Source organism: Entelurus aequoreus, linkage group LG09 (genome assembly GCF_033978785.1).
Source record: "Entelurus aequoreus isolate RoL-2023_Sb linkage group LG09, RoL_Eaeq_v1.1, whole genome shotgun sequence".
Classification (NCBI taxonomy): domain Eukaryota; kingdom Metazoa; phylum Chordata; class Actinopteri; order Syngnathiformes; family Syngnathidae; genus Entelurus; species Entelurus aequoreus.
The window spans coordinates 16,774,563-16,798,857 of NC_084739.1; the positions used below are offsets into that span (position 1 = coordinate 16,774,563).

Genomic DNA, 24,295 nt, shown 5'->3' on the forward strand with positions numbered 1-24,295 from the left:
TATATAAGAAATACTTGAAAATATATATACCCCCCCCCCCCATCTCCCGAATTCGGAGGTCTCAAGGTTGGCAAGTATGCCTCCGCTACCCCGAAAGGGATAAGCGGTAGAAAATGGATGGTTGGATGGAATTACTGGTTTGCAAAAAATCTTTTTAACCCAAATAGGTGAAATTAGATAATCTCCCACAGCACACCAGACTGTATCTCACCGCACTGTGGTTGAGAAAAACACTGCATTACATTGTATCGTCAAAATAAACTGAATTTGAGCTGAATAAACTGAATTTGAGCTGAACTGAACTGAACTGAAGAAGACATGTGTGTGTGATGTGCTTCAATTGTTATAGTTTTTTGTTTTTCTCGGGGGGGGCAGGTACCCCCTTTGCCTAGGGCCCCCAAATACCTTGAAACGGGTCTGGCAACAGTCAAAGCAGGGGGTGGGGCACGCTTTAAATTTGGGGCCGCCCCCTCTTCCACAGCCGGCCCCCCTACGCACACACACACACACACACACACACACACACACACAGACAGTTGAGCAGAGGAAAAGACGAAACACACACCGAGGCTGCTTTTCATTTCAAAACCCCGGGGCTGTGGAAAGAACACCAAGTTCCTTCTTTTCTCTCTCCAACCTGCTTTTTCTTTTGGCTCATTTGTTCGACCGGTGCTACTTTTTTTTTCCCTCCTCGCCCTCCCCCGGATTTCCACTTGAAAAGTTGCCACCTTTTTGGCCAGCTGTCTGCAGCTGGCAGGAAGCGCCCGCCCTGCTCGGGAACAAGGGACCTAAAGTGAGGAGGGGGGAGAGAGAGAGAGAGTGGAAAAAAAAGAAAGAGAGAGTGAGAGATGCCACCCCAGCCTACGCAGTCGCAGGTGAGGGAGAACGTCGTCAAGTTCCTCCGGAGCTTCCTGGGAGTCCTCCGGATCCTGCAGATCGTCTTCGGGGCCGGCCTGTGGGTGACGATCGCCGCCAACAAGTACGAGGGCTCCATCCACTTCGTCCTCTTCGTGGCGGTGCTCTTCTGGCTGCTCACCCTGGCCCTCTTCTTCCTCACCCTGCTGGACAAGCAGGACCTGGTGCCTCTGCTGGGAGGGCCCCGGTGGCCCAGCACCAACCTGGCTCACGACGTGGCCGCCGCCGCCCTCTACCTGCCGGCCATCGGCGTCATGATCTACAAGACGGATCGCAACTCCTACTGCAACCTGGAGCAGTACAAACACTCCTGCCTGTACAAGGTCTACCTGACGGCCGCCGTGTTCTCCTGCCTCTGCTGCCTGGCCTTCCTGCTCTCCGTCGTCCACGGAGCCTGCAGGAAGAGCCGAGGCGAGCAGACGCTCTTCTAAATAAGGACGGACGCTTTTTTTTTTTCTTCTGCAAGATGAGGAAGAGTTCACGTCACTGTACACACTAAAAAAAATGTTGGGTTAAAAAATAACCCCATTTTAACCCAATTGCTGGTTCAAAAAATGACAAACCCCTTATTTGAGTTATTTTAACTCAACATTTTGGGTTAATTTTTTTCAACCCAACTTTTACGGTGAATTATTTAACCCAAAAGTTGAACTATGATAACTCAATGTTGGGTTATTCACAACCAAACTATTGGGTTGAATTATTTAACCCAAAAGTTGAGTTATAATAACTCAATGTTGGGTTATTCACAACCAAACCATTGGGTTGAATTATTTAACCCAAAAGTTGAGCTATAATAACTCCATCCATCCATCCATTTTCTATCGCAATGTTGGGTTATTCACAACCAAATTATTGGGTTGAATTATTTAACCCAAAAGTTGAGTTATGATAACTCAATGTTGGGTTATTCACAACCAAACTATTGGGTTGAATTATTTAACCCAAAAGTTGAGTTATGATAACTCAATGTTGGGTTATTCACAACCAAACTATTGGGTTGAATTATTTAACCAAAAAGTTGAGTTATGATAAATCAATGTTGGGTTATTCACAACCCAACTGCTGGGTTGAATTATTTAACGCAAACGTTGAGTTCTGCTCACTACAATGTTGGGTTATTCCAAACCCAACTATTGGGTTGCGCAATTTAGTGCTCCTTGACCCAATAGTTGGTTCAAAATGATCAATTTGACTGCTGGTTTGTCCTACTCATTCGCAGCTACTGACCAAAAGTATTTTCATTCCATTAAAATATACTCAAAAGCAAGATATGACTGACATTTTTTTTACATGAATTGTTGTATGGTCATAGTAGTTGTGTACAGCATGCTCAAATATTGTCATGTACATAAGATGTGTGATTGTCAATAATGTTAATGAGATTAATCCTGACTAAAATTCCCTTCAAGAAAAAAAGTAACATTTTAATAAATAAAAAAAGCCTTTTACCCAAAAATGCGTTACTCATTGAAAAACAACCCAAAAATGGTTCATAGTTTTGAAAACCCAGACATTGAGTTAAAATAATACCCTTGTAACCCAAAAAATGGATTGCGCTTCATAAAAATAACTCCAAAATTTAACCCAACACTAGCAACTCATAAATTGGGTTATCAAAATAACCCAGCATTTTTTTAGTGTGTACTTGTTGTGTTTCCACTCCCAACGTCAAGTTCTATTTAAAGGGTGCTTATGTCCATGATTCATCGTCTTCAGGATTTTTTAATGCTACTACTTTTTTCCCCTTCCTTTATGTCACTGCAGAGGCACAGCTAAGAGTTTATTATATCCATTATTATATTTAGTTTACATCAACCCAACGTTGTATTCCACCTGTTTTTACCAGTGCTTTTCCAAAGATTAAAAAAGTGAAAGAACCAAACAAGGCATTTTCTTTTTGGAGATTTTTGTTTTCGTAACTTTTAGCAGATGTTATAATTCTCTGCAAACTACCGGCTAATAGGTCCGTGTACCTCCCGTTCATTCGATTTGGAATTCTCAAATGCATATCAAAACACTAATTTTGGGCCATTTTTTCTATTTTTATTTCTAAAACAAAAGTTGGACAACTTCTTAATGATTTTTTTTTTTTAAATGGCAATAGAACTCCTGTTGAACAAAGGTGTTACTGTTATGCTAAAAACATGCTAAATGCGAAAGAAAAGCTAAAATACTGCTTCCGGTTCACGTTGTTATCACACAGATAACCACAAATTTTTGCATTTTGGATAGACATGAGTTGGATTTGTGTCTTTATATGGAAAAATGAAAACCCATAAAAGGAAAACAGCCCAAAATCAAATTTTATGGCAATATTTTAATGAAAATCAACCCTTTTTTGTTTGTTTTCAAATCTGTCATTGTCATGGCGGGAGGGTCGCAGCTTACTGCGGGGTTCGGTCCCCCGGGGATGCAGACGGACCACTCCGGACAAGGCGTGCAGGTAGGAACATGATTTAATCTTCAAAATCAAACGCGTACCAAAAACAGAAAACAAGCAGAAGGAACAACGTGCCGAATGCACGGGAAGCTAAGGCTACCACTTAGCACAGGAAGCAGGTTGCGTGTAGCAAACAATGAAGCCAGACTGAGCGCGGCGAGAGAGGTGAATAAATAGCTCTCTGATTAGTGCTCGACAGCAGGTGAGCGTGCCGACCACTAACCAGAGGCAGGTGAACCCAATGAATACCCATGGTAACCAAAACAAACCCAGAGGTGCACAAAACAGGAACTCAGGGAGTCCAAAACTAACAGAACATGATCCGGGCCACAGATCATGACAGTCATATATAGTAAAAATCGAAAAACAGCCCTAATTTAGTTTTTTGATTTGCGTTTCAGAATTGGAAATAGAATGAACGGAAGGTACACGGACCCTAATAATTAGGGATGTAACGATTTGTTTTAACATTGATTCGGTCCAGAATGGTCCATGTACCTTCCGTTCATTCTATTTCCAATTCCTAAACGCAAATTAAAAAACAAAATTAGAGCCGTTTTTCGATTTTTATTATGTATGGCAGATTTTAAAACAAACAAAAAAGGGTTGATTTTCATTCAAATATTGCCATGAAATTGGATTTTGTGCTGTTTTCCTTTTATGGATTTTTATTTTTCCAGATAAACACAAAAATCGAATATACGTTCATCCAAAATGCTAAATTTTGTGGTTATCTGTGTGATGACAAATTGAACCGGAAGCAGTATTTTAGCTTTTCCTTTGCGTTTAGTATGTTTTTAGCATAACGCTAACATCTTTGTTCAGCAGGTGTCCTATTGTCATTTTTTAAAAAAAGTGTAATTAAATAGTTGTCCAACTTTTGTTTCAGAAATGAAAATAGAAAAAATGGCCCCCAATTAATTTTTTTGGATTTTCATTTAAGTATTTGAACTAGAATGAACGGAAGGTACACGGACCCAGAATTTGTGGTTATTGATACGATTCAGGGACGATAATATTTTTTTGTAATAACGATTTGATCCGAAACAATTGAGTGAGTTCAAATCAAGCAGTGTGACTATGAAATAAATACTGAATATTTCACACTGCAGGTCAAGTTTCCTATATTCCTGTTATTTCTTGTAAGGGAATTATAGATACAAACAAACAAGTAAACAACAATTAATGGCCAATACATTCACACCTTATTCGAATAAAGTGCAACCAACACTTAAAGGCCTCCTGAAATGATTTTTTTTTATTTAAATGGGTATAGCAGATCCATTCTATGTGTCATACTTGATCATTTCGCGATATTGCCATATTTTTGCTGAAAGGATTTAGTATAGAACAACGACGATAAAGTTCGCAACTTTTGGTCGCTGATAAAAAAAAGCCTTGCCTATACCGGAAGTAGCGTGACGTCACAGGAGGAAGGATTCCTCACAATTCCCCATTGTTTACAATGGAGCGAGAGAGATTCGGACCGAGAAAGCGACGATTACCCCATTAATTTGAGCGAGGATGAAAGATTCGTGGATGAGGAACGTTAGAGTGAAGGACTAGAGAGGCAGTGCAGGGTGTATCTTTTTTCGCTCTGACTGTAACTTAGGTACAAGATCTCATTGGATTCCACACACTCTCCTTTTTCTATTGTGGATCACGGATTTGTATTTTAAACCACCTCGGATACTATATCCTTTTGAAAATGAGAGTCGAGAACGCGAAATGGACATTCACAGTGACTTTTATCTCCACAACAATACATCGTTGACGCACTTTAGCTACGGAGCTGACGTGATAGCATCGGGCTCAAATGCAGATAGAAACAAAATTTTAAAAAACCCTGACTGGAAGGATAGACAGAAGATCAACAATACTATTAAACCATGAACATGTAAATACACGGTTAATAATTTCCAGCTTGGCGAAGCTTAACAATTGAAGCTAACTTAGCTACGGAGCTAACGTGATAGCATCAGGCTCAAATGCAGATAGAAACAAAATTTAAAAAAAACCTGACTGGAAGGATAGACAGAAGATCAACAATACTATTAAACCATGAACTAAGCTAACTTAGCTACGGGGCGGTGGCGGGCGTTGTAGCTGTCGACGACACCCCGGCCGCCATCAGAGTCGGCAACAAACATATATTTCCCCAAAGTTACGTACGTGACATGCACATAGCGACACGCACATACGGGCAAGCGATCAAATGTTTGGAAGCCAAAGCTATACTCACGGTAAAGCGTCTGCTATCCAGCTCAAACACAACACAACCTCCTGATTGTGTTGCTGTAGTCCGCCGCTAATACACCGATCGCACCTACAACTTTCTTATTTGCAGTCTCCATTGTCCATTAAACAAATTGCAAAAGATTCACCAACACAGATGTCCAGAATACTGTCGAATTGTTCGATGAAAACAGAGCAGTTTGTATGGTGACACATTGGGTACGAATACTTCCGTTGCCGTCGTGACGTCACGCGCATACGTCATCATACATAGACGTTTCCAATCGGAAGTTTAGCGGTAAATTTAAAATTGCGCTTTATAAGTTAACCCGGCCGTATTGGCATGTGTTGCAATGTTAAGATTTCATCATTGATATATAAACTATCAGACTGCGTGGTCGGTAGTAGTGGGTTTCAGTAGGCCTTCAAGGTTGAATTAACTAATGAGAGGAAGCATTTTCCTCTCACATTTTAAGATTCAAACAATTTTCAATAAAAGTACAGTAACCAACATTTTTACAGTACATTACCTGCTACTTTTGATGTTGTTTTTCAACATAGAAATAACACAATATTTGTCATGATCCGCTGCCCTGATTTTGACTCCCTCAGTTCCTGTTTTCACCTGCCTCTGATTAGTGTTCAGGATGCTTACCTGCTCCTGGGCACTAATCAGAGAGCTACCTTTTCCCTGTTTTTCGTCACACTCAGTCTGACTTTCTTATTTGCTTCTATGCAACAAGTTATGTTGATTTAACTTTGGATTCCTGAGCTAAGCTCTTCCATTAGCTTCCCGTGCTATCGGCATGCTGTACTTTTGTATGTTGAATGATTTATGGACTTTAAATCAATTTCTTACCTGCACACTGCATCCGGAGTTCCGTCTGCATCTTGGGAGAACGATCCGCGCATCACCATGCGACCACAGCGTAACAATATGGATATCAAAAATAAAGTGCGACCAACGTCTCTTCAAGTTGAATTTACAATAGGTCTACCTGAAAAATGAAGTGCAGCCATTTTTTTTTTCAGATTAAATGAGCAGTGGTTTGACCTGCCACTTCTCTCATTATAATAAACACGGAAGATCCTACAGACATAATGGAAGTGATAGCGGACCAAATGTAATGAACCAAGTTGGAAACGTAAGTGAGGTGTGACCACTTTTTTACAAACCTCGTTTCCATATGGTGGGGAAATTGTGTTAGATGTAAATATAAACGGAATACAATGATTTGCAAATCATTTTCAACCCATATTCAGTTGAATATGCTACAAAGACAACATATTTGATGTTCAAACTGATAAACATTTTTTTTTTTTGCAAATAATCATTAACTTTAGAATTTGATGCCAGCAACACGTGACAAAGAAGTTGGGAAAGGTGGCAATAAATACTGATAAAGTTGAGGAATGCTCATCAAACACTTATTTGGAACATCCCACAGGTGAACAGGCAAATTGGGAACAGGTGGGTGCCATGATTGGGTATAAAAGTAGATTCCATGAAATGCTCAGTCATTCACAAACAAGGATGGGGCGAGGGTCACCACTTTGTCAACAAATGCGTGAGCAAATTGTTGAACAGTTTAAGAAAAACCTTTCTCAACCAGCTATTGCAAGGAATTTAGGGATTTCACCATCTACGGTCCGTAATATAATAAAAGGGTTCAGAGAATCTGTAGAAATCACTGCACGTAAGCAGCTAAGCCCGTGACCTTTGATCCCTCAGGCTGTACTGCATCAACAAGCGACATCAGTGTGTAAAGGATATCACCACATGGGCTCAAGAACACTTCAGAAACCCACTGTCAGTAACTACAGTTGTTCGCTACATCTGTAAGTGCAAGTTAAAACTCTCCTATGCAAGGCGAAAACCGTTTATCAACAACACCCAGAAACACCGTCGGCTTCGCTGGGCCTGAGCTCATCTAAGATGGACTGATACAAAGTGGAAAAGTGTTCTGTGGTCTGACGAGTCCACATTTCAAATTGTTTTTGGAAACTGTGGACGTCGTGTCCTCCGGACCAAAGAGGAAAAGAACCATCCGGATTGCTATAGGCGCAAAGTTGAAAAGCCAGCATCTGTGATGGTATGGGGGTGTATTAGTGCCCAAGACATGGGTAACTTACACATCTGTGAAGGCGCCATTAATGCTGAAAGGTACATACAGGTTTTGGAGCAACATATGTTGCCATCCAAGCAATGTTACCATGGACGCCCCTGCTTATTTCAGCAAGACAATGCCAAGCCACGTATTACATCAACGTGGCTTCATAGTAAAAGAGTGCGGGTACTAGACTGGCCTGCCTGTAGTCCAGACCTGTCTCCCATTAAAAATGTGTGGCGCATTATGAAGCCTAAAATACCACAACGGAGACCCCCGGACTGTTGAACAACTTAAGCTGTACATCAAGCAAGAATGGGAAAGAATTCCACCTGAGAAGCTTAAAAAATGTGTCTCCTCAGTTCCCAAACGTTTACTGAGTGTTGTTAAAAGGAAAGGCCATGTAACACAGTGGTGAACATGCCCTTTCCCAACTACTTTGGCACGTGTTGCAGCTATGAAATTCTAAGTTGATTATTATTTGCAAAAAAAAATAAAGTTTACGAGTTTGAACATCAAATATCTTGTCTTTGTAGTGCATTTAATTGAATATGGGTTGAAAAGGATTTGCAAATTATTGTATTCCGTTTATATTTACATCTAACACAATTTCCCAACTCATATGGAAAAGGGGTTTGTAGTTAAAAATAACTTTTTTTTACCTTACAATAATACAAATATGTAGGGATGTAATGCTATCAAATGTCACGGTATGATATTATCATGGTATTAAGGCCATAATACGATACTAGTCTAGTGTATGTCCCCCAAAAAAATACTTAAAAATGCCATATTGTATAAAATGAAGTGTAATTGAACACAATTATACTGCTAAAATGTTCTAATCATATTTATTACTAAAAACAAGTATTTTTAAGAATTGTGCAGGGGACATCCACTGTTTCAAGCAAATATTTAAAAAAAAAAAAAAACTTACAGTTGGTTGCATGTTGAAGTGTATTTCTGGTCTTGTCATCTTCGTCCGGACAGAAGGATGACACGGCAGTGCGGCTGGATCAAAAGAGACATCGGAGACGCTTTGCTGAACCAAAAGTTGCTTTTGTACAAGCGAGTGTCATTATACAGGTCTGCAGTACCCGGAGGAACATAGGTCAAAAAAACTCAACTGGAGAAGCCAAACCATCAGTCTTATATTCCTACCTCCTGTCTGTGTGTGTGTGTGTGTGTGTGTGTGTGTGTGTGTGTGTGTGTGTGTGTGTGTGTGTGTGTGTGTGTGTGTGTGTGTGTGTGTGTGTGTGTGTGTGTGTGTGTGTGTGTGTGTGTGTGTGTGTGTGTGTGTGTGTGTGTGTGCTGGGTCAGGAGAGCACATTCTGCCCATAAAAGGAGATGTTGGTGTGTAAGTGTCTGGAAAACAACTGCATTTAAGTCATAATAAATGTTGGCTTTGAGCTAGCCAGGTAGTCTCCTCTCAAGGATGTGGGTATCACTTTTGCATTCAGAAGTCCCAATTAGTGCCTCTTTCCTACGAGAAGTGATCCAATCCACCTGCGAATATACTAAGGGCCCTTATCTTATTATGTGCTCAAACTGAAATACCACTGTTTACTTAAACTTGGGGGTTTGCTTTCTCCAAGATGAATATAAACATTCACCATATGCAAAACATACAATGAGTTAATTCTTTGTCTTTAAAGTGACAATGTAAGCATCCAGTGTAACATGTCTAAAAAAAATGGTGTTCACTTTAGTGCAGGGGTCACCAACCTTTTTGAAAGCAAGAGCTACTTCTTGGGTAGTGATTAATGCGAAGGGCTACCAGTTTGATACACACTTCAATAAATTGCCAGAAATAGCCAATTTGCTCAATTTACCTTTAACTCTGTTATTATTAATAATTAATGATATTTACACTTAATTGAACGGTTTAAAAGAGGAGAAAACATGAAAAAAATGACAATTAAAATTTGAAACATAGTTTATCTTCAATTTCGACTCTTTAAATTCAACCGAAAAAAAGAAGAGAAAAACTAGCTAATTGGAATCTTTTTGAAAAAATTAAAAATAGAATTCATGGAACATCATTAGTAATTTTTCCCGATTAAGATTCATTTTAGAATTTTGATGACACGTTTTAAATAGGTTAAAATCCAATCTACACTTTGTTAGAATATATAACAAATTGGACCAAGCTATATTTCTAACAAAGACAAATCATTATTTCTTCTAGATTTTCCAGAACAAAAATTTTAAAAGAAATTCAAAAGACTTTGAGATAAGATTTAAATTTGATTCTACAGATTTTCTAGATTTGCCAGAATATTTTTTTTGAATTTGAATCATAATAAGTTTGAAGAAATATTTCACAAATATTCTTCGTCGAAAAAACAGAAGCTAAAATTAAGAATTAAATTAAAATGTATGTATTATTCTTTACAATAAAAAAAACAAATTTACTTGAACATTGATTTACATTGTCAGGAAAGAAGAGGAAGGGATTTAAAAGGTAAAAAGGTATATGTGTTTAAAAATCCTAAAATCATTTTTAAGGTTGTATTTTTTCTCTAAAATTGTCTTTCTGAAAGTTATAAGAAGCAAAGTAAATAAAAATAATGAATTTATTTAAACAAGTGAAGACCAAGTCTTTAAAATATTTTCTTGGATTTTCAAATTCTATTTGAGTTTTGTCTCTCTTAGAATTAAAAATGTCGGGCAAAGCTAGACCAGCTTGCTAGTAAATAAATAAAATTAAAAAAATAGAGGCTGCTATTTGAGCTATTTTTAGAACAGGCCAGCGGGCTACTCATCTGGTCCTTATGGGCTACCTGGTGCCCGCGGGCACCGCGTTGGTGACCCCTGCTTTAGTGTCTTTCAACTTTTACTCTCCGTGAAGTAGTGTCCTCCACAGTGGACATGTTTATATCAGTCTGGAATATGCTGTTTCTCAGGAAAGTTAAATAAAAATATATATTTTCTGGATGGTTTATGAGGAGGCGACTTGTCCAGGGTGTACAAGCGGTGGAAAAAATGGATGCATGGATTGAGGATTTATTCATTAGTTTTTCAGTTTCCTCATATTTCCCACGTTGATCATTTTTTATTATGATGATTATGACGTGACCTCTTTGGAAACGCTGAAAACAAAAGTTTCTGTTTGTTAGCAACATAACTCAAATAGTTGTGGATGGATTTTGATCACAATTTCTCTCATCGACTACAAACACACTTCACTTCTTGCTTACGACCCGGGAGATGTAGTTTATTTTTCAGACCCGACCAACGCTAAAGCGCCGGAAAAAAACTACACACCAAGTTTTTGTTTGATACCGTCAGGCGTGGTTGAAAGTTAAGTTTTGGCTTCATACTATTGTGTCGTTTTTATTTGTTATGATCTTTCTCGACTACCGTAGGTGTCCGACATTTTTGTTTTGATGAAGCCACAGACGGGCGGACAGACTTAAAGTTTAACGTCCTTTTCATTAAAAGTCCTAAACTTCATATGAAGTCTGCCGTTCTTGAAGCCATGTTTTTTTTGCTGGTATCGATAACATTTATAAATTAAATCATTGTTGGATCGATGCCTATCTTCCAGAAGGCCAACTTGCCGAGCACAGATCGTTATACTTGAAATGTAGGAGTATAAATCGATCTATTGATATATCGATTAATCGATACACCGCTACTAATAACTGAACTACTTTCACAGTGGCATTTACTGTGAATTATCTTTATAGAAATGTACTGTAACTGCTGATTTACAGTTAATTAATTAAAAATACAACTAAATGCAATGACATCACAATTGTAAATGTATTGTTATTTACTCTCATGTTTTAGCAGCATACCGCGCTACTTATTGTACAGGAGTGTGCAACGTAGTCTATGGTTCCCCCATAACAGTTTGAATTTACAGTAATTTGTTGTAGTGTTACAGTCCATTTTAATTACAGTAGTTTACTGTGAATAAATGCTGTGAAGTCCTGGTACAGTGTAAAGGAGCCAAACACTGTATTCAAGTAAGGGTACTGTTACTTTAGACCAGGGCTATTCACTGGCGCCATGGGAATGACATCATACCGGCCCATGAGTTCAGTTCCAAACTTGGGAGACAAACATTTTTGCAGCAAATTCCTAAAAACACTAGAGTGCTCCTGTTGTACGGAGGAACTTGGACCATTGTAAACACATTGCAAGATCCTTGCTTTGGCATTTTAACGCTGCTAGCAAACATAGAACACTGGGGTCCAAACTTTGGATTTACAGAACTGAGGCATTTCTCAAGGAACCCTTTTAAGTCCTCTCCTTTTTGGCAGTTACAGGTTTTTTTCGTAATTAGATTTACGGTATGTAACTACTAAAGTGTTACAGTAGCTTGTTTACTTCAGATGCAGTCAGTAGTCATTTGTTCAACTTCTTTACTTATACTAGTGGTGTTCCTCAAGGTTCCATTTTAAGTCCTGTCTTTTTTTCATTATTTAGGGCTATTCAACTGGTGGCCTGTTCAAAAAACATGTGAGGGACTCACATTTTTGCATCCAATTCTTAAAAACACTTAAGCGCTGTCATGATCTTTGATTAGCTTTTATGCAGAAGGTCCTTAAAAACAGGGTTATGCCCATTTGATTGTAGACTCTTACTGACACCTTATGGCGATATGAAAATACTACGCTTCATTAGTTTGGGCACTTCCGGGTTGACGATGTCAGTTCAGTTCATGAGACAATTGAGAAGTAGACAAGTTGTGTTAGCTCTTACAAGCCTTGGAAAAGATAAGTCTGTAAGTAAACTGTTTAACTTGTTTATGTAACTCAATATTAGGGGGAAAGTGGTTAAATTTGATAGTAAGATGTTTATTGAAAAACTGTTTTTGTGCACTGTTTTAATGGCTGTTTTGAGGACTTAAAATGGCTGCCAGTCGTATATTTACACCATCGAAATAGTTTCAACCCTCAGCAGTATTTGTTTGATGATAGTACTGTATATTTGTGTAAAGCTAATATTTACATGTTGTGTATTACATTTCAGTATGTTATTTGAATCACATAGCTTATACATTTGTCATTGTGTGTATTTCAGTTTTACAAAATAAAAGTCCAGTGCAAGACAAAAGTAAAGATAGGAAAAGACAAAGCAAGATCAACAACAATAAAGAGCCTAAATGGATTCATCTGCTTTGGAACTTTATTAGACGTCTTGGATTTTTTTGTTAGCTGTTTGCCAAGCTGTATAACATCAACACTTATAGTGAGGGCAGAACAAACAGCACAGTGCTCCTGTAACTTTGACAAAGTAAATACACCAAAATAAATTGTCCACTGTAGAGGACACTGGCTCTCTGGAAAATACAAAATGAGAGTCCTTAACTTTCTGGAAATGTGGCCAGTAAAACAATTTTGTTGAATATCCTTACTTTAGAGCAGGGGTGTCAAACTCATTTTAGATCTGGGGCCACATGGAGAACTCCCATACTGGTGAAATCACGGCACGATAACTTAAAATCAAAGACAACTTCAGATTGTTTTCCTTGTTTAAAAATAGAACAAGTACATTCTGAAATTGTACAAATCATAATGTTGTTGGGTTTTTTTTACAATTACCTGTTGCGGTTAATAGTTTATATACTTTATTTGTCGTTATTTATATTTTCTGAATAAATTATGTGATAATGTTCATCAGTCAACTCATTGGTGTTAATTTTCAATGTATCTAGATAAAAAAAAATTATATAAAAAACAAATTACAGAATGTTATTCATGTAGTTTGATCATATTCCTCGACTGATGTACTAACTTCATGTGGTTTATTTTGTACATATGTAGCATCATCTACAAAGATACAAAGAATTGCTATTGCGACATCCAGTAGACACATATAGAACAGCAGTTTCTTTCATTCAAAAATTTCAGGTACATTTTTATACTCCGCAAACTCATCCCGCGGGCCAGATAAAACCTGTTCGTGGGCCTGATCTGGCCCTCGGGGCGTACATTTGACACCCCTGCTTTAAAGTAATCACTCAAGTAAACGTAAAAAGTAGTAATCCGAATAAATACTTGAGTAAGAGTACGTTTTCAGTGAAAAAACACTTAAATAATGAGCCAAGCCTGGTGTATACTCTCACGTCGCGTAGCCTGCGTCGCCTCCCGCTTAGCCTATGTGCACCTCCCAAAAATCCTATGTTTGCTTCGCCGGCAACGCAGATTTTGCCAGGTTTGGGTCCCTGAATACAGGAGAGTAGATTTTGTGTCTGAAATGCACCAATTATTGTATGAAATAAAACAACAGTGATTAAACATTTGCATGAAAACTGATATTGCGCACTTAGTGTTGTCCCGATACAATATTTTGGTACCGGTACTTCGATACTTTTCAGTGCTTTTCGGTACTTTTGTAAACACAGGGGACCACAAAAAATTGCATTATTGGTTTTAATATTGAAAATGTGTGGTGCAATATGAAGCCTACAATACCACAACGGAGACCCTAGACCAGTGGTTCTTAACCTTGTTGGAGGTACCGAACCCCACCAGTTTCATATACGCATTCACCGAACCCTTCTTTAGTGAAAAATAAAATGTTTGTTTTTTTCAAATTCAAGAAAAAGTCATATGTTTTTTTATTGGTGCACAAAATGAACCGTGCATGAACATCACCTTGTTCAAAGAACGAAACCAACACAGTGCATGAACTCACAACAAATTACATACCTTACACACATTACCATGAATTGATTAACGTGGACCCCGACTTAAACAAGTTGAAAAACGTATTCGGGTGTTACCATTTAGTGGTCAATTGTACGGAATATGTACTGTACTGTGTAAACTGTACTGTTTCATATAATGTATTCTCTTCCTTTGCAATCTGCTAGTAAAAGTTTCAATCGATCAATCAAACAAGCTGCAAATCAGATGGAAAATTAGAGGCAACATTGTTTGGGGGTATCCATAATACGCCGATAGGGAGAAGTGTTTTTTTACACGATAAGTCGGATGTGTCTTTACCTCCGTGACGGAGGCTCCGCCGAACCCCTGAGGCCGACTCACCGAACCCCTAGGGTTCGATCGAACCCAGGTTAAGAACCACTGCCCTAGACTGTTGAACAACTTAAGCTGTAAATCAAGCAAGAATGGGAAATAATTCCTCCTGAAAAGCTTCAAAAATTGGTCTCCTCAGTTCCCAAACGTTTACTGAGTGTTGTTAAAGGAAAGGCCATGTAACACAGTGGTAAAAATGCCCCTGTGGCAACTTTTTTGCAATATGTTGCTGCCATTAAATTCTAAGTTAATGATTATTTGCAAAAAGAAAATAAGTTTCTCAATTCGAACATTAAAGGCCTACTGAAATGACATTTTTTTATTTAAACGGGGATAGCAGATCTATTCTATGTGTCATACTTGATCATTTTGCGATATTGCCATATTTTTGCTGAAAGGATTTAGTATAGAACAACGACGATAAAGATCGCAACTTTTGGTATCTGATAAAAAAAGGCTTGCCCCTACCGGAAGTAGCGTGACGTAGTCAGTTGAACATATACGCAAAGTTCCCTATTGTTTACAATGATGGCCGCATGAAGTGAGAGAGATTCGGACCGAGAAAGCGACGATTTCCCCATTAATTTGAGCGAGGATGGAGAAAGATTTGTGGATGAGTAAAGTGCAAGTGAAGGACTAGTGGGGAGTGGAAGCGAATCAGATAGGGAGGATGCTGTGAGACCTGATATTCAGCTGGGAATGACTAAAACAGTAAATAAACACAAGACATATATATACTCTATTAGCCACAACACAACCAGGCTTATATTTAATATGCCACAAATTAATCCCACATAAAAACACCTAGGTGTTTGTTATGCTAGCTCCTAGCTACTAGCTACTAGCTACTAGCTCGAGCTAGTTATAGCTCGAGCGGGTAATATGGACGGGATCCTGTATATATAACCAGCCAATACAATTCAAACACCTGCACAACACACACACTCACTCAGCCCATAGAACCGTTCACCTAACCCAAGGTTCATAAAGCTTATATATTTAACCAAAGTTACGTACATGACACGCACGTACGGGCAAGCAATCAAATGTTTGGAAGCGCGCGGGTGGGACCTGATATTCAGCTGGGAATGACTACAACAGTAAATAAACACAAGACATATATATACTCTATTAGCCACAACACAACCAGGCTTATATTTAATATGCCACAAATTAATCCCGCATAACAAACACCTAGGTGTTTGTTATGCTAGCTCCTAGCTCCTAGCTACTAGCTACTAGCTCGAGCTAGTTATAGCAAGCGATCAAATGTTTGGAAGCGTACTCACGGTATCGCATCTGCGTCTGTTAACGAAGTCAAAGTCCTCCTGGTAAGAGTCTCTGTTGTCCGAGTTCTTCGATCTTGACTGCATCTTTCGGGAATGTAAACAATGAAACACCGACTGTGTTGTGTTGCTGACTTCCCTCGCAAAATACTCCGCTTCGCACCGACTTTCTTCTTTGCTTGCTCAGCTTCTTTCTCCATAATGCAATGAACAAATTGCAACAGTTTCACCAACACAGATGTCCAGAATACTGTGGAATAATGATGAAAACAGCTATTTCGTATTGGCTTCAATGGGGAAGCCATACCTGTGTTCTACTGGCTACGTCACGCGCATACGTCATCCTCAAAGGCGTTTTGAACCGGAAGTTCCCCGGGAAATTTAAAATTGCACTTTATAAGTTAACCCGGCCGTATTGGCATGTGTTGCAATGTTAAGATTTCATCATTGATATATAAACTATCAGAGGTGTGGACTCGAGTCACATGACTTGGACTCAAGTCAGACTCGAGTCATGAATTTGATGACTTTAGACTCGACTTGACAAAATGTAAAGAGACTTGCAACTCGACTTAGACTTTAACATCAATGACTTGTGACTTCACTTGGACTTGAGCCTTTTGACTTGACATGACTTGCTACTTTCCCCAAAACCTAAAGCTTAAAAAGTTATTTGGGAGCGCTCCGTATCTTTCATTTTGTACGTGTCTGTCTGTCTATCAGCGTGTGTGCTGCATGTCAGCTGGTGTGCTGTCAGTACAACAGCCAATCAAATTAGTTATACGTTGTTTTCATCACACAGCATTCATCCAATTAAATTGCAGGACAACTACCGAACATGAGTTGTCAAACAATGCGGCAGAGAGAAACAATTATGCCAATGTTGGTTTCGTTCGGGTATAAAAACTACGACTTGGTCAACAAAAAACGAATTGCGTATGCAAATCACGCAGTTCGAATATTACAGACGGAGACGCAACAACTTCCAACTTCGTTCGACATTTGAAGTTGCCCTAAGAAGGGTAAGTTTTGAATGTAAGATAACGTTTATTGGCTAAGTAACGTGACTTTTATTTGCTGTGTAGTTAAATCAGTGAGGCTGTAAACTCACTGCTAACGTTATAACCATAGACATGTTTTAAGGGTACGCAGCATCGAGCGCTAATGCCTACTGGCGCAGACGAGACGCGGGGCCGCCATCTTGGAGTGGTGATCCGCTCCTCTCAGTGCAATTCATTTGTCAGGAGCAATGAACTGTCAGCGCATTTAATTCATTTTACCTCACTGAATACCACTGATTTTCCCGCGGTTTTTTGTCATACGTGTAGCTATGATAACGGACACATGTTTTGGCAAGTTTTATTATTCATAGTTTGCTTAACAGTAATATAATATTCTTATACGCTATAAGTGACCAGACGTCCGAGATCAAAACTGGGAATATAATCCCAGAGAAGGGGGAAAAAACGGTAAGCTATTTTTAAATTGAAGAAACAATATGATTAGGTTATATATACATGCGTATATCCTACATAAACAATGTATGAATACGTTAGATATCTATATATCCTAGGGACCTATAGACTGTATCTCTGTTGCTGCAGCAGCAGAGAGTTTATTCTGTCTTGACACTTTGTATTGATATTTTGTATTACATTCTTCCCTTAAATGATAATGTTTACAGTGATTGTTATGTATGTATTTTTTATGTATGTCGCTTTGGATAAAAGCGTCTGCCAAATACTTAAACATATATAAACACCTGAAAGTCTTTATATCAGCTAAAACCACCAATTTGTTTCACTACATTTAGAATAAAACCAAATGCTGTTTTACCCAACAATGTTAGTATTTGAATATTGTTACTTGAAGACTTATTCCTGGTTACAATTATACTGTTAAGAAAGTATTGTCTTATATTTTGCCTAAAATGAGAATGCATCATAATCAGTGGCGGCTGGTGAATTTTGTTTTAGGTGGAGCTGAAAGTTTGTAAACCAAACCCCTGTAGGGGCGTCATCCTCCCCCAGAAGATTTATTTGTGATTTTCACATACAAATATTGAATATCTTTGCTCCTTCTCAACTCTGTGGTAATATTATTTTCATAAAATACAACCAATAGTATGTTAATGTTTGTTTTTGCAAATGTGTTTATTCTGTAAAGGAATGAGTTAAATGTTTAAAATTGTTTAAACTATTAAAATTACTGTTAATAGTGCTATTATGAATTACAATGTCAGCACTATTTTTTTTCTTGCAATTTCAAATGCACTTGTTTTAATAAATAAATACAGCGTTTTAAAAGCATACACAATCTGTGTAAAAATATTAGTATGTGGTTAAAAGGACTTGAAAGGACTCGAAACTCAAAATGCAGGACTTGGGACTCGACTTGAGACTTTCCAGTCTTGACTTTGGACTTGACTCGGGACTTGCCTGTCTTGACTCGGGACTTGACTCGAGACTTGAGGGCAAAGACTTGAGACTTACTTGTGACTTGCAAAGCAATGACTTGGTCCCACCTCTGTAAACTATCAGACTGCGTGGTCGGTAGTAGTGGGTTTCAGTAGGCCTTTAATATCTTGTCTTTGCAGTCTATTCAAATGAGTGGAAAAGGATTTGCAAATCATTGTATTCTGTTTTTATTTACCAATTACACATTGTGCCAACTTCACTGGTTTTGGGTTTTGTAAATAAATATAGCAATCGGAATGAAACTCAATGTAAAGTCACAAAAGTAGTCAAAAGTAAAAAGCATGTTGCATTAAAACAACTCTGACAAGTACAATCTATCCAAAAAGTTAAATTCAACAGAGTGAATAAGTGTGTTACTAGTGCACACCTCCGCTTTTTACTGTCTTTTCCCTCAAATGAAACACAGATTTGTGAAAAGACAAGCGACAGAACCCCCACTAGGAACTTCCTGTTGGGAGACTGAAGTCATCTATACTGCAGACCACATGAAAGAGTGTCTAACTGATAGCAGTGTGTGCGTGCATGTGTGTGTGTGTCTGTATGTGTGTGTGTGATTATCTGGGAAGAAGGCCTGCTCATACCGGAACAGTCTGTTGGGGGGGTTCTGCATGGAGGTGGGCTGATGTGCAGCCAATCAAAATGGAGGATGATTCAATGGCTCAGTCTTTTCCAGTCAGTGTGCTGCAGACACACAATACTCTGCTTTGTACTGTCCCAGTACAGCGGTTGTGTTTTCAATATTGCAACACACTTGCTTGTGCAGATGTTGGACACTTATAATGCAGACTGTGAAAATGTCCCCTCTTTGCGAGGTCCGATCCTTCTGAGTCCATTTTTGTGTCATATTAGACATTTTGCTTAGCTGGGTTCTGTATAAAAGGCCCTATTTGTCTGTTTTGTGGGTGAAAGGGGATCCCAGCAGGCACAAGACATTGAAACAACGGTGATTATACATACGTGTCCTTTAAAACTGACTTTGAAACAACATTGCAAAATAGTTGTATTTGTAAAGTAAGACAACGTGGATCCAACGTTGACATCAGAATCAGAATCAGAAATACTTTATTAATCCCCCGAGGGGAAATTAAGAATTTCAGAGACGTTACTACTACCCCACTTCCCTTGACACTTATTTAGAAGAAACGATTGGAGGTACATCATGTCTTTACATCTGAGGGGTCCACAAATTAAACATTAGTCCAGGGAAGACCAAGTTGGAGTTATTCGTGCATCGCTAAGTAACATATTTGATTGACATAAAGAGTGCCATGCTGCTGTGATTGTGACGCTAATGAGAAAAATGTTTGCAGTTGATTTCCTGCTACAAATATCAGTCTCATCTACAATTCATGTCTGCAGTTATTTTTATGGTGTGAATTTCATATTTTGTCTCATTATTTAGCTGTATATGTCCCTGTTGTTCAGCAATGTTTGCTAGCGATATCAACATTCAGTATATGCTGTTGAGCCTACAAGAGATTTATTCATTTAGTTTATTAATACTATTAAGGATATTTTCTTGATGCTAACAAATATCACCAAAGACGCTATAATGTGGTCATCCGGGTCGAATAAAGCACTTGGCTTTCTGTTGTCAAACATTACTAATATAGTAGAGAATAAACGCGATGGCATCACAAAAAATTTCTCAAAAAATAAAAATGTTCAAACAAACATTTTACAAAGTGATCTCTGCAGACACAAGCATGGTCCAATTGTTTTCCACAAGATGATGAAAGTGATATTTTTAAGAGCCTTCCACGCACTTTCGTTTTTCCCCTGACTTTATTACCTTTATGAACCACTTCTTTCGGGACTCTATGAAAGCTCTTTCCTATCTCTCTATTTGAACGACTGGAACACCCAAGAACAGAACAGCAACACGACATTTTCTGCTCAAATTTTACACTCACTCCCACTTGTTTTATTGCTACGCTCAAGCTGCTTGACCATCGTGTCAATTAAGCCGCGAAGAAGAAAAACAGATGTGACGTCATATGTCAACCCTCCTATTAATTGTTCTTATTAATAAACTCCTGAAGGGTCCCCACCCAAATTGAAACCTAACATCACCGCCCCACATACACACCTTAGTATGTTTACATGCACTAAATACTTATTATTGACTTAATTTGGTTGAAACTAGCTTTTTAAAACACATGTAAAAACCTTGAAAAGTTTCTTGCATGCAGCTTGTAATGTCTCCAAGTATGTGTGGAAGACATTGTAAAGTTTTTCAATTCAATTCATTTTATTCAGGATAGATCAGTGGTTCTTAACCTGGGTTCGATCGAACCCTAGGGGTTCGGTGAGTCGGCCTCAGGGGTTCGGCAGAGCCTCCGCCACGGAGGTATAGACACATCCAAATGATCGTGTGAATAAAAACTTCTCCCTATCGCCGTATTATGGATACCCCCAAACAATGTTCCCTCTAATTTACCATCTGATTTGCAGGTTTTTTGATTGATTGATTGAAACTTTTACTAGCAGATTGCAAAGGAAGAGAATACATTATATGAAACAGTACAGTTTACACAGTACAGTACATATTCCGTACAATTGACCACTAAATGGTAACACCCGAATAGGTTTTTCAACTTGTTTAAGTCGGGGTCCACATTAATCAATTCATGGTAATGTGTGTAAAGTGTGTAATTTGTTGTGAGTTCATGCACTTGGTTGGTTTTGTTCTTTAAACAAGGTGATGTTCATGCACGGTTCATTTTGTGCACCAGTAAAAAAACTTAACTTTTTCTTGAATTTAAAAAAAACAAAACATTGTATTTTTCACTAAAGAAGGGTTTGGTGAATGCGCATATGAAACTGGTGGGGTTCGGTATATCCAACAAGGTTAAGAACCACTGGGATAGATCCTTGAGATGCAGCATGTCGTTTTCAAGGGGGTCCTTACACAAATACAGAAAAAGATCAAACATACATTGCAAGAAAACACAATCAAACACAACAACACACTGCTCTAACACTTCTACACACATTTTCTTAAACCATTGCAATCGATTACAATACAATACAACATAACATCAGGAGCAACATAATACAACTTCAACATCAGAAACAATTTGTTTGCGGGTTGGAAAATACATTTGATTTAAAGTTTTAAAAAAAATAAAAGAAGTAATGGCTTTTAAAGAAGCAGGAAGATTATTCCAGTCAAATGGGTCTTTGAACTTGAATGACCTACGATCTAGTTCCCTATGAATTTTCGGTACTGTAAAAAATGGGCAATGCCTATTTCTAAGAAAATAGGGAGCTGTATACTGAATTAAAGTTGTTTTAAGTATGGTGGGACATGTAAGTAAATACATCTAAAAAGAAACAAAACCCGATGAAGGTGACGCCCTGATTTAGGATTTAGTCCTCGATTTAGGACTAAGACAATAAACAGCCTGGGACATGACACGTGCACACCTCTGCTTTTTACTGCCTTTTCCCCCAAATGAAACACAGATTTGTAAAAATACAAGCGACAGAAGCCCCACTAGGAACTTCCTGTTGGGAGATTGAAGTCGTCTGTACTGCAGACCACATGAATGGACATCTCAGGACAAATCGACACAAATAATTATATACAATGGTGAGAGGTTTGGGGATAGAGTCAGTAGTGTTCTGGTAGACAACATCAGCAAATACAAAACAATGGATTAATTCATAGAGAGAGCCCAAACTGTCATACATTTTCTTACAAATATTGATCAACATGTGGTTTAAAGGTAAGCTCAGGGTCAATCCAAAGACCCATTCATCCATCCATCTTCTTCCGCTTATCTGAGGTCGGGTCGCAGGGGCAGAAAGTCCAGACTTCACTCTCCACAGCCACGTTGTCCAGCTCCTCCTGGGGGATCCCGAGGCGCTCCCAGAGTAGCCAGGAGACATAATCTCCCCAATGTGTCCTGGGTCTTCACCGTGACCTTGTACCGGTCGGACATAAACTAAACACCTCCCCAGGGAGGCGTCCTGACCAGATGCTTGAACCACCTCATCTGGCTCCCCTCGATGTGGAGAAGCAGCAGCTTTACTTTGAGCTCCTCTCGAAGGACAGAGCTTCTCACCCTATCTCTAAGGGAGCGCCCCGCCACCCGACGGAGGAAACTAATTTTCAGTCATAACCCAAAGCTCATGACGATTGGTGAGAATAGGGAAGTAGATCGACCAGTTATTTGAGAACTTTGCCTTCCGGCTCAGCTCCTTCTTCACCACAACGGATTGGTGCGGCGTCTGCATTAATGCAGACACTGTATCGATCCGTACCCGGGATCTTGTTCTTTCGGTCATAACCCAAAGCTCATGACCATAAGTGAGAATAGGGAAGTAGATCGACCAGTAAATTAAGAGCTTTGCCTTCCGGCTCAGCTCCTTCTTCACCACAACAGATCCATACAGCGTCCGCATTACTGCACACACCGCACCGATCCGCCTGTTGATCCCATGATCCATTCTTCCATTATTTGTCAACAAGGTACTTGAACTCTTCCACTTGGGGCAAGATCTCCTCCCCAAAACGGAGCTGGCACTCCACCCTTTTCCGGGTGAGAACCATGACCAAAATTCAATGGTCAAATCAACGTCAGACCCCAACATTGATTAAACGTCGTCAAAAAGCATGTTGTTTCAATGTTATATTTGTGTTGTAGATTTTTGGTTGGGAAATGGCCTAAATTCAATGGTCTAATCAACGTCAGAACCCAATATTGATTAAACGTCGTCAAAAAGCATGTTATTTCAACGTTATGTTTGAGTTGCTCAACGTCAGGACCTAAATCAACAAGTTCTCAACGTTGTCTTAATGTCTTGTGCCTGCTGGGTGAAGGGTACGGAAATGTCTCTCAAAAAGGTACAGTACTTCCCGAAGCAACAAGCATTATGTACAAAACAAACAAAGAAGAAGAAAAAGAAGTCCACATACAGTCAGACATTTGTGTCCGAGACGAGCAGGAGTGCTAAGGGTTAATGTTGGCCAGCTGCAAGAACAGGATGTAAATCTTGCACTTATAAAAGGAAAGTCAAGTCCCCCACCCAGTGAAGTGTGCACATGTCCATGCCTCTGGGAGAAGAGAAAAATGGCCCCATTCAGTCTGGTCTGCAGAGCAACGTAATCTGCACCTCCACCTTTTAGATGTCTCACACTTATGATACTTATGATAAGTGTTTACTACTTATATGTATTATTCTACTTGTACTTATACTTATACTATTCAGTTTAGGGTCAAACGCGAATACACAGGACCAGCGAAGGTTGGAAATTGGCAAAGGTGAATAAAAAAATGTCAAAATATGATTTTTAGTGCAATTAAATCTTGAAAAATATTTTAATAGCATAAACATATGCACTTTTTTTTTTACATTTATTTAAATATTTTTTATCAATTATACTGATTATAATGCCTCAAAGGGAAATTCAATAAACATATATGTATACAGTATATTACAGTATTGTGCTTATACTATTTAAAACCAGACAACACAAGTAAAATAACCCCAACATAAAAATTAAATGAAAAAAATGTATGAAATGCAACGGTAATATACATGAATAAGGAATTTCGGCAATGAAGAATAGAATAAACTAAATAAGAAATTTCAAAAATTATAAAACATAGCGTTATGGTATTGTGGTTATGATATTAGTTTATTTTGAACATACATACAGTGACAATATTCACATATGTAAAGTTTTAATTAAGTGCAATAAAACCTTTCAAAATATTATAATAGCATAAAAATATGCGAACTATTTTTTTTTACATTTATTTAAATATTTTTAATCAATTATACTGATTATAATACCTCAAAGGGAAATCCAATAAACATTATTGTA

The 24,295-nt window shown here is 38.5% G+C and overlaps 1 protein-coding gene across 1 annotated transcript; it reads left to right on the plus strand.

The window, feature by feature from the left end:
• Window positions 1-499: 499 nt before the first annotated feature.
• Window positions 500-2,805, plus strand: marveld1 (MARVEL domain containing 1). The gene has a single exon (XM_062057623.1). It carries the CDS (start codon window positions 849-851, stop codon window positions 1,344-1,346), a length of 498 nt encoding a protein of 165 aa, XP_061913607.1. The 5' UTR covers window positions 500-848; the 3' UTR covers window positions 1,347-2,805.
• The last annotated feature ends 21,490 nt before the right edge of the window (window positions 2,806-24,295 follow it).

Bases quoted from the DNA above. Each gene is read 5' to 3' on its own strand.
- marveld1 (XM_062057623.1), top strand. From the start codon at position 849: ATGCCACCCCAGCCTACGCAGTCGCAGGTGAGGGAGAACGTCGTCAAG.